We start from the raw sequence: 16,105 nt of genomic DNA, 5'->3' as shown, positions 1-16,105 counted from the left end.
GGTTGGATAATCGTCAATCAGTGGTCCAGCAACATGTCGTATGTCAATCCAAAGGAAATTGTTTTGAATTTTAGCTGCTCTTACATTATTTGTTTCTAAGAAACACCATAGGATGATTAGCGAGCTGGACATCAGCTGTGAATATGCTTTTTAGAAAGTATTTAAAATAAATTGTTTGAAAACTTCTAAGATTTTTTTTCTTTAAATCCTTCCACGTTTTGGACCTAATTATTTGCATGAAAATTTTCTTTGGATTTGGTTGTTACACCTCACATCCTTTAGAGGTTCGTATCTCTTTCAAAGGTAGTATCATTCTATACCAATATATGACGATGACGATTTTCCCCTTTTTATATACTTTTTACATTGCATTCTTTTAGGACGTTGTTTCAACATATGTTGGGTTTTTTCCAATTCCAGCTCACGCTGACAGGTGGAACTGGTGCACAATGTCTACGAGTTAACTTGACTTTGGGTAAGATGACTTAATAATCATTTTAGAAGAAAGTTGATTACCGGCGGGGTAATATTTGATGTTTTGATAGCAGTAGTTTGTCGGGGAACAATTAACGGAAGAAAGAAAACACAAATTTATAATAACTTTTACATCATATCATTTAATAATCATGCATTCATAATAAATATTTAACACATGTGGCATCACCATATAGTTTATAGTCTATTTCAAATATCCTCTCGACTGGAAAAAACTGCATAAATTATCTCTTTATTTATCAAAAAGACAAATTTTCATTCAAATAATTTCAGTACTAGCCCCTAATCATACAAAACAGAGAATTGTTTTGAAAGCACAATAGAACCTGCTATAGGAGTAACGCCTCAAGGATGAGGAACTCCACCCAGAATGTGTGAGATATGTACGTGTCCTTCTGGTCATCGATCTGTTCACTACAACGATCTTTTTATAAAGAACTACATTAAGTATATCGTCAGTAGTGGAAAGGACTGATTATGTTTGTTGTTTAGAAGAGGTGTGCCCTATGTACAGGTTCATTGTTCTCAAATCAAATTCTATTGGTGTTTGTAGTTATATTTAAAAACAATTCATTGCAGTATCAGAGTATTGGTAGGAATGTAAGCAGTATACCAAATACATATCTAAAGAATATTTTTCCGTACAAATATACAAAGGTTAATACTGTATACAAATATCTTTTCAATATAAAATTTTAAAGACAATTAAATTCTTTGTAGTTAAAGAAAATTGTAAAACTGATATAGTTCTTTATAATAAATTCATACAAACAGAAATGACCCAAAATAAATTTATAAATATTTTCTTCCTGTCAGACATTTTCTTCAATTGTAAATGTAATGATTATCAATAAATCCATTTTGTATGGTCCATCAGACTGGTAGCTTGTTTTATATGCCGGATCCAAACAGATGAATGTAATTTATTTAACTGTTGTCCCTAGTCCGGCCTGTAACCATAAAATGACTTCTTTTTTGGCTTACATCCTGTAAAAACTCATTTGTTTTACATTAGTATAACACTATACTTCAACCTCATTTTATGCTATACTGTTTATATAGAAGCGAGAAAAATTCTGTGTTCAATGATTCATATCAAATATTGAGTGTCAGAATAACTCGTTCAAGCATTTCATTTCCTCACAAACACAAAACGTCCACCATTTTTTATAATGAAATGACACATTTGTGCTTCTTCTTTATTTGACTGTTGGGCCAGTTTTCATAATATTCTTCTGAAAACATTAAAGGTACTGAAATAATTCAAATACAATCCATCGAATCAATACACATGTATCACAAAGTTTTTCACTGTCAAGTTTAAGTCCGATATAACATGTTTTATCACAATCTATGTTTCTACCATACGTGGTAGATCACTCAGTGTTCCACCTGTACTAAGGCGGGGAATGTTCGCATACGTAGTCGCTCCACCTCGGCACGTAACACAGCTACTTCCTGTGCCTGGGCCTTCGCCAGATCCACTAGCTTTCTCCTCTGTACAATCTCCTGGTATCGCCTTTCGCGACCAAAATCTGATCGTCTGTCAGCTGTAATATAAAGCATTATTTGATCATAAAACTAATTATGTTTAGTTTTCTAAGTAAGTTTTTAACAAGAATTTCCGTATTTTTGCATGCTTTAAAAACTTCACATGTGCGTAGCTTTAATATTCTGGTCAAGTTTTCCGAAAGGCGATTATACTAATCACAGTTTAACAATAATGTTGAAATCAAGAAAAAATAGGTCCGTTTGAAGTAAACCTGACAAAATTTCCTAAATTTCCTAAGATCTCCATTCTTGACCAAATAGTCAAATTTAGAGAAGGTTTAATCAAAGGTTTTGCTAAAAAAAAACAACAAAAAAAAACAGAAATAAAAATTGTATTAATCATATGACTAAACACCGATTGAGCCCTGGTTACTACCTAGGAGTTTCGGGAGAATGGAAACAAGCACACTTTATAAATATGACAAAAATAACACTAACCATTGACAGCGTCTATATGGCGCCTCTCATTGACCGTGACATGAAGCTCTGTGAGTTCGTTGTCCATGTCGCGGTTTTCATCATCTTTCATTTTGTGAGAACGTCCAAGATCTCGTAGTTGCTGCTTTTTGGCGGCTACCTTCCTCTCGTGATGCTGCAAACAAGCGATCAAAACAATTACATTTTTTACTTTCATTAAATTGCCCTTTTCAATTAAAGTAAATGACAGAAAATATGTATGCATAAATTATGATCTGTATTTTATTGTTAAACAAAATTTTATATAAATATTACATGTTAAATTACAGTGTTCCTTCAATATAAGGCCTCTCATCCAGATTTCCATATATCTATATATTTTCCCTCTCTTTCAACATGAATATCTTTAATTAACTTATTTTAAAATCTACCAAGGTCATGCCCACAATAAAAGTTTGATAAGACAGGAACCTTACCCTCAGCTGGGTCAGTATAGTCTGTTCCAGTTTTCCAATCTCCTCTTGTTTCCTTCCATCATAATCTGAATTTGACAAATACTGAAACAAAATATAAGCAAGATTTCTTATTTGATCTTAGCAATATGACGAACTAAATCTGGCGGCAATTCAAAATGTATTTGAAAGTAAACAAAAACCCCAAATAAATACCGTTTTTATATAATTTCAGTTAGCAAAAACTATGCGTATGCCATCCAAGCTAAATTTTGTTATCACATCATTTTTGTAGTTTTCATTTTTTTTTTAGAAATTGAATAAATAAATCCTCCAAAATTTTATTTAACATGGATGTTTAGTGTAATACTCACCAGCTGAATTTCTCTTGTGACTTTCATAAATTGGATGTCTTTCATTTTGTTTTGGAAATCTTCCATTTGCATAATCATTTTCTTGTGTTCCCTTTGAAAATAATGTAATGATATACCTTGTATTCAAATTTTTATCATCGATAAGATTGCATTAATCACTAATATAAACATTGAGGGATGTGATAATAGTTTGAACATGACTACCTCTATAGTTCTTGTCAACCTAAGAAGGTTTATCATAGGTTTAGTAACGAAACTTTGGAAAATAAAGTAATAGTCAACTTAAGAAGTTATATAGGAGACATTGTGATATAACCATGGTACATATTAGGGAGTTGAAGCTTACCATTCCAGTTGTATAATTCCTTTTCTAAAATCTTTACTCTCCACCATGCTGGCGATTTTGCTTTCTCCTAATTGCTAAAAATTGAAAAACAACAAAAGTGTACGTTTACGTCAATTCAAACAAAATTTGTTCCGGTAACACAATATTGTTACATCGATAGCTTTCATGTGAAAATTATATAATTTTCTTATAAATGATATGATACTAATCTAAAAGGGAGATTGGTCATGTTAGAGGGAGATAACTCACTTTAATATTGCTGTTGAGCTCTTCTACAACACTTCTGTGGATGAGAGCACTGTCCTTGTAGTCGTGGATAAACGTACTCGTGTCCACTTCCACCTGTCCCTGCTTCAGCATCAGCTGCACTTCCAGATTCAGGTTAAATCGCTGTCGGTCATCCTTCAATCTAGATAGAGAAAGAAGCAATGCTAAATTAAAAATTAATAAAACACAGGTAAATCAAAATCAAATTTCAGAGAGATTGCTTTAATACATTCAAATTTCATGAATGATACTATAAGGTATCTTAACCACTCAGTGCAGGGATAGAGGGCTATTTATAGAATGACAGACACCTTGATGGTTGCCATACCCATATTTTTGGTGGACAAAAGTACATGCAAATCCTTCAACACTGTTATAATATTTAGCATTCTTTGTGTGTACTTGTCAAATTGGCTCGAAGCTGAACGACGGAGAGAAACTTACTTGTTTAGAGTGTCGTATATGCCGTCTATATCATTCTTTATTTGTTCATCTTCGTCTTGCCTCTTTCGAAGGAAGGCTTCCATTTCTGCTAGGATCAAAGCTTTTTCTTTTGTCTGCAAAAATGGAAATTTTGCAATTATCGTTCATGTATCAATGAAAGTGATAACCTTTTACTGGTGCTTGTATTTAAAAGCAAACAATGATTTTGGATGCTTCAAATGTTTATTCAATCTCTTCAAAATTGTTTTTCCTATGTCAAATCAAACATATTTGCAAAACTATAGAAATTGGTGAATTACATATGGGTAGATATCAAATCTTTCAAGTTACATAAAGCCAATAGTGACACATTTTGTTTTATTTTGATAAAAATACATCAAAAGGTAACAACATAGATACTTAACATAGAATCAAAATCTACAATCTTTTCCGACAGATACATACCAAGACATCATTTTCAATCTTTTCCCTGCGGTATTTACACAGTCTTTGCCAGATGTGGGGTTCAATGCCTTCAGGGGCGTTGATGTCCTTGTCGAGGTCAGCGATGGAATGTTCCAGTTGGTTTTTGGCACGATTGTTGTAGCTCGCCGTGGAAGGACGATCTGCGAATGGATTTGGAATGGAAGGATCCATCGAGGATGGTGCCGGGGCATCGAATCCCTTCAGGCGAGGTACCCTGGGATGAAAAATTACATTTCAATAAATTATTCACTGGAATAAATCTTGATATCTAAACATTAATCCTAACAGTTACACCTCTATGAAAACACAATTCTTTAATCACTTTCATGTTTTTCGTAATTAGAATTTTGCGATACAATGTCATTAATTGTACTATCTATCAAAATGTTGTCAATACAAGACATATTGAGAAAGTGCAATTTTATTAGTGCTTTAAAAATGCAATACAATTTCTCATGTCTAACGATCACTAATTTAATTTCTCAACTTATGTCATATGGTTCTAATTTACCTGTGCTTAGAATATTTTCCTTGCGATTGATTTTCACGGTTTCATATTGCTCGTGAAATACACGAAAAATAATCGCACGCGAATTGCTGGTTTACAGTAAGGACAACTTCAGCATACGAAATTTGATAGAGGCTTGGGAATATTCAGACGTGTTTATGTTAAAATCTAAAATCATGGAATGCAGTACAATATGCGACATACTTGGGGCGTTTTCGGAACAGCCTGTACAGCTGATCTTGCTGCAGTGCCGTGACGTCGTGGAATTCACGCTTGAACGATCTGTCCATGACCTTGTCTTCGGCAAGGAGAATGTCATACTGTTCCCGGAATGCATCGACATGCTTCTTGGATTCCATCATAGCCTGGGCAGTGATCACCTAGATTTTCAAAAATATTGAAATCAAATTTTCATGAAACTGCACTTTGTGCAAGAAAAATGTTCGTTTTTTAGAACGAATGAATGGTATGTGTATAATCAGTGTAAAGTTATGGCCCTTGCAGTATTTTAATTGCAATTGCAATAGTTAGAACCAGTTTTTTTAAATCAATCACAGTTGCAGTAAAAAGGACCCTTACTATCCTTACATTTCCACTCTGTAAAGAACAAATAATTTGATTATACGAAGGTTTTTGATCCCTACCTTCATGTTTTTCTTGTGTTCCAAGAGATGGTTCAGGTCACGTTCACGTGTCTCCAACTCTTCCTCCAACAGAAGGTTGTATCGGAGACGCAGGATTTTCAGCTCTTCCTAAACATGAAAAAAGAAAAGTATTGTAAACATATTCTCATTATGATACATCATATAAAGTCATCTAATGTATCTAATATACCTCTAATGAAGGAACTGGTCTTTCATAATATGGTGTTATAAAAACAATAGTACTTGTCACTAAACATGAAATATATATTTTTTAGATTAGTAAAGATATAAGATGGTTAAAAAGCTTTGGTAGTTTTGGCTTTATGGAAACTCACTAAATCGCCACTTAAATGTGACAAGAAAAAGTATATTTAACGCCTATTATGTGATTCAGATTGGATCGAATTGGTTTATAAAAAAGTTTTGATTTTTTTCACACTGTCCTATGGATTTGAAGTTATTTGAATAACCCCAAAACATAATAATAACAATGATATTGGTAATAAAAGCATTTATTGAATTACAGGCATGGAAATTTGATCAATCCTTTAGGGAGTGTGTAGAAATACAGAATGGAGGAAACACTTATCAAAATTGCTTGGTTACCTGGTAAAGAACCATCATGACTTTGATTTTCTTCATGAACAGCTGGTTCAGCGTTTCATCAAACAGCGTCATGCTATCATGGATAACTGCCTGCATTTTGCGAAGTTCTGCTTCCAGTTGCTATCAAAATAAATTGGACACATAAAAGACTTTCGTGAATAGAAACACAAAACTGATGGAATCATAGCAAATCACAAGGTAAGGATGATATAAATGATGAAATATCTATTTAAATTAAATATGATTTGCATGCAAAGAACAGCTCCAGAAATTCAATTTTCTGCATATAAACTGTTCAAACATTTTCCCAGTAAGTATGCTACAAATGGATTCTATAAAAGCTGAGCTAATTATAACGTTTGCTAGACGTTCTTCTAGACGAATAAAGTGACATTTGATGAAATAGAAAGCTGAAAATACGTACCTTGCGATATTTTTCCCTTTCTTCGTTAAGCTCCTTCACTTTGCGCTCGTATTCCTTGGCGGCTTTCTGCTCATCTTCTGTCCACTCTGACTCCTCCTTCAGGGACATGAAGGGGGGCTTGGGGATGTCCTATTCAATGGACGATTTTTTTTTATAAATTTGTAAATGGATCATAATAAATATCAGCTTACTTTATAAATATCCAATCAGAAATACTTTTTGAGAATGGAGGCCTGAGTACTAATTACTTTGGATATGCTGTGTAAAGAAAATTTTAAGTACATGTACTCAGTGTAGTTTTTATTGCTTCTTCAAAGGAAGACAATAAAACAATTTTTATTCTGATATCCACTGCCAGTTTAATTACTTTGCAATTTTTGTTTACTTATTAAATACTCATCATCATTCAAACCATAAAATTGAATTTCACTTCCCACTCACCTTTTTAAGTTCATCTTCCTTCTTGATTTCCAGAACTCCGCCCATCATCATATCCAGACCACGCTCACGAGCATTATCTCCCTTTTCACGAGCTCTCCTTTCCTCATCTAGTTTATCCTGCATCTCCTTCTTTTTCCTCTGTGCCGGTGTCAGATATTTCTCCACTTTGATCTACAAAATGAATTTGGTTCAAAACTACAGAAGTGTTTAATTGAAGATTGTACAAAAAAGTTGTTGCGAAAACCTATAGGTATTCATTGATAACACATTCCCTCCCCATCCCTCCTCTCCGCTGCCGCCGAAAATACAATGACTGAATTATCCAACATGACATATACGTCATCTCACCTCGCTATCGTCCACTGTTAGGATACTCTCAGGATTTTCCAGGACACTCAGTTCAGGTTCAATAATCTCCTCGTTGATATTCAAATCTCTCATGTTCTTTACAATTTTCTTGTTCTTTTCCTTGATTTTAGAGATGTCCTGCATTTTCCTCTGGTACACTTCCTCAAACTCCTTGTTGAATGTCAGCTTAATGCGATGAATGGCATCCTGTAACAGAAAGATATGTGTTATAACAGAGTATACATTTAAAAAAATCACTGCAACCAAAAGACGCGTCAGATCCCACACCTCTCATATTAACAAAAAAACGCCTCGACTACAATCTTAACTTGAGTCAAATCATAACTATAGGGAGACTAAAGTCCGTCTTTGACCTATTCGAAAAATTAGTATCAGAGCTTAGAGATGGATGGAATTCTAGTTCCGTCTGGATGGCCTTTCACAAAAAGACATTCAAAATAACCAATGACAACATATAGTTTCTTCAAAACCTAAACAATAACATTTGAACTTCTCAAGAACTTTACAATGACCTCTCACCTCCAGCAGTATGATCTGTGTGGTCTTCTGCTCCCTCGTGTGAAGGTCAAACTGGCTGTAGAACAGCTCGTTACCACCTCCAAACATGGCGCCTGTTGAAAAAGACAAACAGGTATTCAGTACTGTAAGAGCACACAAAGACAAGATGTTATTACATAATCTGTGAAGATAAAGATGGAAATCCACAAGTTGAAAGTATGACAATGTTTTTATCTACAATTTTAGAGAAAACAATATGAAATATTGCATAAAATTATTCGCCTATCTCATATTTATTTCTAGAGGTAATTCTAAGTACCCTTAATACATAGATCACAAGGATTTCTGTTTCAGTAACAAGTGAGACAATCTGTAGTTTAGGCCAAAGTCCGTAGCGCTTTTACGATATAAGTAAGTACATTTGAACACTGACGAAAGATGACAAATACACAATAAGACAAAAAGTAATGAAGTTACCAATTCTGACAAAACATAAGCAGTGTATGTTAATAAAGTAATATCAGATAAAGAATTAATATCTGAAATAAAAAGTGTTAAAAAAAGGATGACAGAAATTAGTTTTTTTATTTTAATTTTTCACCTGATAAAATTTTCAAATAAATTTGAATAGTATTAATTCTAATGAAAAAGAAGAAAAATATAAAATATAAAAAAGCATGTGTTATAGAAATCCAGATGAAGTCAATGTCACTTCTGTCGTTTTGTAACACCAGTTTTTGTATAAAAAATCTGAAAGAAAAGACACCATACCCAAGGACCAAGTACTACGGTATATACATTTTCTGGCACCAGCAAACTGAGAAATTTGGTTTTTTCAAAGGGGTAAATAAAAAATAAAAATAAAGGAATTGAGAAGCAGAATTGGTGAAAAACATTAATGTATTAGATCATTTTTACATTATAATGAAAAAGAACTTATCCAACTATAATATCAACAATCGAAAAAATAATAACAGTTTTCGTAAAACTCATTTATCAGGAATAAATATGATATCATCATCACTGCAATAAAATATTTTGAACTGTTACTTATGAAAGCCAGTTCAAATCTGCATAAATAGCAGAAAAAACAGCTTAATGAATTACAAAGGAAATTGTATAACTATTTTTCTTTCTTTTTTCTTCTTCCCTTTTTGAAATACATGTACAGACTATATAGTCTATTGCTGTAAGGAGGTATCTATTAAAACTGTGAGAAAAACATTATTTCATCCTCATGATGTTATTCTTACAAAGAAATAATACAATGATCCATTTTATACTCTATCATAAGAGCGGATAACTCTGCATAGTTAAAAGATATAATATACATGTACTTAATCCAACCACCCTAAGACTTCTGTTGCTGACTGATAATTTTACTCAGAAGTGTAGAACTGTAATCATGGAAATAATAACTGATTCTGTGTAAAGTCTTATAAGACACCGTTCACCACAAGAGATTTGAAGGAAAGGCTAAATCTGTTCTAAGACCGTAACCATAAGAGTGTAAAATGAGGTTAAATATGTGAATTCTACAGATTTTATTTATAAGAATATAAAAAACAGTCTGTCAATCATACAGACAAAAAGTTACCCAAACTTATTGGTTGCCCCTGACCATTGTCTTAAAACAAAGAATTGGAAATATAAGTTAATACAGTAAACATCTTGTGGAAGACAAAGACTTTCATTCGTTATTGTTTGTGGTATAAAAGAAGCCATTTGAAATAAAGCCTTCAAACTTTTTTGAATGCTATAAAATTCCAAGATTAAGAAGATTTCGTTTTAAATATTTGAAATTCCTATAAAAATGTTGATTGTGAATCATTATAAATATATTACACTTGCATAATATTACATATATATAATAAATATTTTATGATGGTGAGATTACATAATTATATGTCCATAAGATGTTATATTTCATTATGACATTAACATGCTTTATCATTAACCGGTATTTGGTTTTGTTATTACATTAACAGAAATATAATACAGTAGCATCTCTGTACACTACATTAACATATTAATGTATATTGTGTATATAATCGATATGTTATAGAAGAGATTTGTTTTCTTTGGTAAAAAAAATATTAGATGACGTTATTAGTTATTATATGAACAGAAAATTCAATAAAAGGACAAGCTCATTATACATAAATTAAGCCAAGATTAATTTTAAAGTTTTATTATTAACATTTCTTTTATTTCAATTTACATTCACTAAATCTTCAAGCGATATTTATATTCAACCTATCAGATATTTTTTGTGCTGAAATGAAGATAAACATAAATAACAATTTATATATGATAGTTGCTCAAAATGTGTTATCACCTTTGGGTCGAATTAATACCATAAAATAGCAGAAAATACAATTGTCTTAAGAAAATATGTAGAAAAATCATCTGATTTTAGAATGATTATTTTAAACCACAATAGAAGAATGAAAATGTCAACTTTTAGAAAAGTGTATGCTTTCAGAGAAGGATTAATTTCACATTTCACACGGACGTATGGAGACAGCTTGATGAAAATTCAATGATGAAAAGAGAATAAAGTAACTGTCATGCAGAGAGAAATAGAAGATAGAAAGATGAACATAATAAGTATGACAAACATGCAGGTATTTATGTAAATCATATATCCGATAGGACTGCAGATAGAACAAGTCATGCACCATATGATATTGCACAAGCATGAATAGTAGGTATATAACTTGTGAATTTCGACCGTAAATATTCATGCATCAAACACTCAAAACAAATTTGTTGATGATAAACAGTGGAAAAATCATCTGAAGATGACCATAGAGAAAGAACATGGACTATCTTTTATTGTCATAGTTCAAAGAACGAACAGATATGACACTCATCAAAGAAAAGAAATCAAATAAGTAAAAATAAAATAAAAACATGAACTGAACATAGAAAATGTATACATGCTGGTCTTAATTTGTTTATTTTGCGTGGTTATGCTGATAATTGGCATATATAAAGGGCGAGAGCTTTCCAATATAATATTTATGAGGTTGGGGGGGGGAGGGAATCTTATGATACTTATTATTGGTGTTTTGAAAAAAAAAACATGACCTTGGGACCATGCATTACAATTAGACCTCAACTTCCTCATAATATTCATTTGGAAATATCTTCACCTCAAATATTTCCTTTAGGTAGAAAGGCATATGTGTATAGATGAAAACACCCATTGAAATGATTAAAACTATTCTCTAATCTTATTCATGTTCGATATGTCATAATAAACAGTTACAGTCTTATATCTAAAAAAGTTCAACTGTGTCTCCATGGATGAATTAGCTAATTCAAGTCAAAAAGAATTTCTTAGGAAGGGAAAGTTGATGCAATTGTTGATTATCCTATAAACTGTCAAGTGTTGTTATCTGATATAAGATTTTTGTCTACTTTGGTTAAATATTTTCTATTTATATCTTTAGCGATTGTATGTTAAATTACTTACCAAGGGTATTTCCTGAAATATTGATATAAAAACAACGCACATAAACACAACAATGTAAAACCGTGTCAGGGACAGGTGCTGTAATGATTACTGAGATTCTATAGGAATGGAGCAAACATAACCAAAGCAAGTTAAATGGCACAACAATATTAAAGCACCACAAAAGTGTTTTACTAAAAAACCAACATCACAACATTTATCTACATCTATATCATATTAAACAACACACACAATCAAACTAGAATATAACCATTTCAGACATCAAGGAAATTTACAGCACATGTTAATCCGATGTTTGAAGGGAATTTTTCGGAATGGTGTTTGTGACAAAAAAGTATTACTATGTGAAGGAAGTTAATTGCAAACAACATTGACAATTAACATTCACAAAGTTACAACAATCACACTAGAATTCCACTTTACAACAAATAAGCTAGTAAGTCGTGAGAGTTTGGTCTACCAACTTAGACTCCGCTTTTATCATAGGCCCCGCCTCTTTATCACAGGCCCCGCCTCTCTATAACAGGCCCCATCTCTCTATCACAGGCCCCGCCTCTCTTCTACAGGCCCGCCTATCTACCATATGCCCCGCCTCTCTAATGTAAGATCCGCCCCTTGACTTACCCAGACTGCCGGTAGTAGAGGGCTTCTCCTTGCCATCATCATCAAGATCCTCATTGTCTCCTGTGTCATCCTCCTGTGTAAACATCAAAAAACTAATTACACCAGCCAAACAAACATGATAACATTGGACATATGGCCATAACCTTACCCAACAAGCCACCCATGTTTAAAAATTAAACATGTAAATGAGTGGCACATCTTTCTCCAAGTAAGTGCCTGCTTTTACTATAATCAAATTGATTCAAATTTACTAAGATTTTCTCCTGGACATTAATATTTACTTGTATTTCTTTGTGGACGCAAACAGCACTTACACTAGTTTTGTATAAAGCTTATAGAATATTTGTAACTGTAGATTTGTTGTTGACATGGAAGCATTTTTTTAAATTATTTTAGGCACTTTGATCTGTTAAGATAAGATGCCCTGGTAATCCTTACCCTATGTAGCAATTTTATTGCCGATGTCATCGAGAAAATTATGTATTTAATGTTTTAATACTATTATCTATGATCAAATTATAACGAACAATTGCTAATATAAACAGATAAGTATAAATAATAGAATAGTAATTTTTTACACGTTGGCCTTAAGATTTATAGTTCTATTATGTTATTTCTTATTAAAACATAGAAAAAAAAATGTGAACGAAAGATAAAAACCTTATGAACAATTGTGAATACACAGCATAATCAAAAAGATAATTGATGAAAAAGAGAGTAAAAAAAGCTGATTGTCTGAATGTGACTATTTATTGAAATCTAGATAGTAGAGTGATGTTATTGGTGGAGAAGAAATGTGAACTGTTATTTTAAATGTGATTTTTTTCTCTCTAAAATTCTGTAAACATAAATAATTGAACATTTTTCAGTGAACAGTTGAAATGAAAGTAACAACTAGAAATAAAAATCATCAATTTTTAAACTAAGAAATTAAAGTTATATTTATGGCTTATTCCTCTAAAGTCTAAAGCAGTCTGTTTCTTCTTTTGTTCAGAGTACGGTAAAGTATTTTCATAAAAGTATTGATTTATTTGAATTTGTTAAATTGTTTTCAAAAATTCACAAATATCATTTAAAAGAATAAGCCATAAGTTGACAATATGAACATTTGTTTTTAATCATAAAAAAAAATTCCTGTGAAGACATAAAATACAGTTTAACAAAGAATTGAACATGTAAATTAACAATGGACATGCTTGTTATAGTAATGGCATCATAATGATAAAATATGCAAAATTTTTCAAAATTCAATAAGTCAAATGCTGGTTTGGGTAGAGTCCCAACTAAATGAACTGACTGAATTTTGATAGAAATTTAACAATACTTTTGAAATGACCATTTTCAAAGACCAAATAAGTAACTTATTTGGTTTTGAAATGGCCTCAAAACACCATGATGCCATGTTTGCAGTTACTTACATTACCATACATTTGCTGATGTATCATACTAAGTAAAAGCTACACAAGAAGAATATATAGATCGTAAAAATTAAATGGTATTCGGGAATCACAATGGTCTCCATCGTCCAAACACAAATATAGAATTGAATATTTGATATATATTAATATAGGAAAATCAATGTAAGCCTTAGATATAAGTAATGCGTGTGATACATCAATACATAGAGAACAAATAGGAATATGCAGAGTTACTTCCCCTTATTATTTTCACTAAGTCTGTATCATTTACTTATACACGATGTGCTCATAACATTGGAGATTAGTGAGAAATATTTTGATTCTTAATCAAGATAATTATATAAGAGTTCCTGTAAACAAGAACAGATAACTCTGTATAAGGGACTGACTTGATACATCTATGGGGCGATTAGTACGAAGCAAAGCACTAAGCTTTCAATGATTTTTTTTCGTGATATAAGATTTGACACACGGTGTATTATGAAGTATAACTTGATAGAATCACTATCAAATCCAATTGATTACACACATTTACCTTATCCCAACTTTTGGATTTTTCCTGTTTGGTTAAACATTCAACTACATATATGACTTCGGAAACAAAAGCCATTTAAAGGTTTTTTTTAGAATATATATGTAAAATACATGTATATGCTCAATATTTCACTTATTTCTTTTTTCGCATCCTAAATACTTCACATATTACATACCTAAATTATAAACACAATTTGCATATATATATGATGTTCTTACTACAAAATGTACATCTTGATGAATTTTGTTTTTAGAGATTAAATGTAATAAGTAAAAAAAAAATCCAATTTGTATAGATAGAAAATATCTGCTCATTTCAAAACAAAATCCCATAGAAACGCTTAAAATATCTATCGTTTATAACTAATTTCATGTTAATAATTTATTTAGATTTGTTGCTATAGTTTTGCTAATGGTACATGTTTTTTTTTAATTTTTTTTTTTTTTTTCAAATTGATTTATCTGTTTACAGAGAATCCTACTTACTGCTGTTGTTGTGCCTGTCGGTCTCTGAGGCATCTCTATCTCAGATTTTCTTGCCTGAAAATATCAAATACATGATGTATGTATATACAAGTATATAGGTACAAATGTACTTTGAAATATTGAACCAGGGAAACTCTTGATATGTTATTGAACAAACTGAAATTGTTTATGCTGAAGATCACATTGATCAGAATAAGAATTTCAAATGGGAAGATTTACTAAATATGTCATGAAATTCTAATTGCAAGATTATCATTTCATGAGTTAGTGAAATACATGTAGATGGTACAGTCATGAGAAAAAAAATATTCAATTCAATAGTAAACCTTTACCTGTATCATTTTTTCACTAGAACATAAAAGGTAAGTCAAAATAAAATAAAAATCCCATGGTATTATTAGTACAATAAAAATTACTGAATGGGATTTTGATCTAAAATGTATCAATACAAAAGTTTGCAATGTTGCCAGACAGGTCTTTAAGAAGGAACTTACTGCTAACTCAGCCACTTCAATCTGTCGACGGGTTGTAATGGTCTGAAGAAGTCTCTCCACCTCTAGAGGGCGCTCTCTCATCGGGAAGTTACTCACTTCCAGAGTGGAGCGGAAAGCCTAAAACATAAAAATCAGGTATCCCTTTGTTTTGATACATGCATGGTTCTTAATTTTTAATATTTGCAAATAATGTTAAAGCAATATTCCTTTATAGTTTTTCTTTTTGTAATTAAAGTGAACATCTTAAAATAATTATAATATAAGTGGTTATAATAATTATTAGGTAATTGTTCATTTCATACCTGGATAGAGCGACCTTTGACCTTCATTTCATCCCAACATTCCTTCTTAATCATCTCACGAAGATAAATCTTTGCTAAGTTGTCAAATTCAATCTCTTCTTCCACCTGAAAAATGATCAATTATGTTAAATATATGAGATTAGGGGAGACAATCTACATTGCTTAGGAAATCGATAGTGAACCAGTGATATGATTTCAACAACAAATTGCCTCATAAATATTTTAATATTTCCAAATCTAGTTGTTTTTAAGGCACAAAAAACAATGGTGATAAGAATGTATATTTTACCCTTTGGACTTCCCCATCTGCCTCCTGTTGCAGTCTGTTTTGTTCCTCAATGTCAAGGTCAAATTCGTGGCGACCAAGTTTCTCGATGTCGGGAAGTGCTTCATTCTGTTTCAACATTCCTTGAATCTAAAAAAGGGACAAAAGTACAGATAATTTACAGAAAAAAGTAATTAATA

General features: G+C 31.8%; 1 protein-coding gene across 1 annotated transcript in view; it reads right to left on the bottom strand.

The window, feature by feature from the left end:
- Positions 1 to 597: 597 nt before the first annotated feature.
- The window catches only part of LOC138334969 (cilia- and flagella-associated protein 43-like), a 28,456-nt gene continuing 12,948 nt past the window's right edge, over positions 598 to 16,105 (bottom strand). The window contains 23 exon segments of the mRNA XM_069283846.1: positions 598 to 2,045; positions 2,485 to 2,638; positions 2,940 to 3,020; positions 3,290 to 3,380; positions 3,636 to 3,709; positions 3,885 to 4,044; positions 4,347 to 4,459; positions 4,791 to 5,025; positions 5,524 to 5,699; positions 5,964 to 6,071; positions 6,570 to 6,689; positions 6,994 to 7,122; positions 7,435 to 7,605; positions 7,783 to 7,989; positions 8,323 to 8,414; positions 9,899 to 9,928; positions 11,783 to 11,794; positions 12,407 to 12,479; positions 13,825 to 13,863; positions 14,845 to 14,898; positions 15,339 to 15,455; positions 15,641 to 15,745; positions 15,930 to 16,055. Coding sequence (XP_069139947.1) covers positions 1,876 to 2,045; positions 2,485 to 2,638; positions 2,940 to 3,020; positions 3,290 to 3,380; positions 3,636 to 3,709; positions 3,885 to 4,044; positions 4,347 to 4,459; positions 4,791 to 5,025; positions 5,524 to 5,699; positions 5,964 to 6,071; positions 6,570 to 6,689; positions 6,994 to 7,122; positions 7,435 to 7,605; positions 7,783 to 7,989; positions 8,323 to 8,414; positions 9,899 to 9,928; positions 11,783 to 11,794; positions 12,407 to 12,479; positions 13,825 to 13,863; positions 14,845 to 14,898; positions 15,339 to 15,455; positions 15,641 to 15,745; positions 15,930 to 16,055 — 2,637 coding nt within the window. The 3' untranslated portion in view covers positions 598 to 1,875.

This window comes from Argopecten irradians, chromosome 11, assembly GCF_041381155.1.
Source record: "Argopecten irradians isolate NY chromosome 11, Ai_NY, whole genome shotgun sequence".
NCBI classification, from domain to species: Eukaryota; Metazoa; Mollusca; class Bivalvia; order Pectinida; family Pectinidae; genus Argopecten; species Argopecten irradians.
The sequence above is the reverse complement of the archived record's forward strand: the minus strand, read 5'-3'. Positions and strand labels throughout refer to the sequence as shown.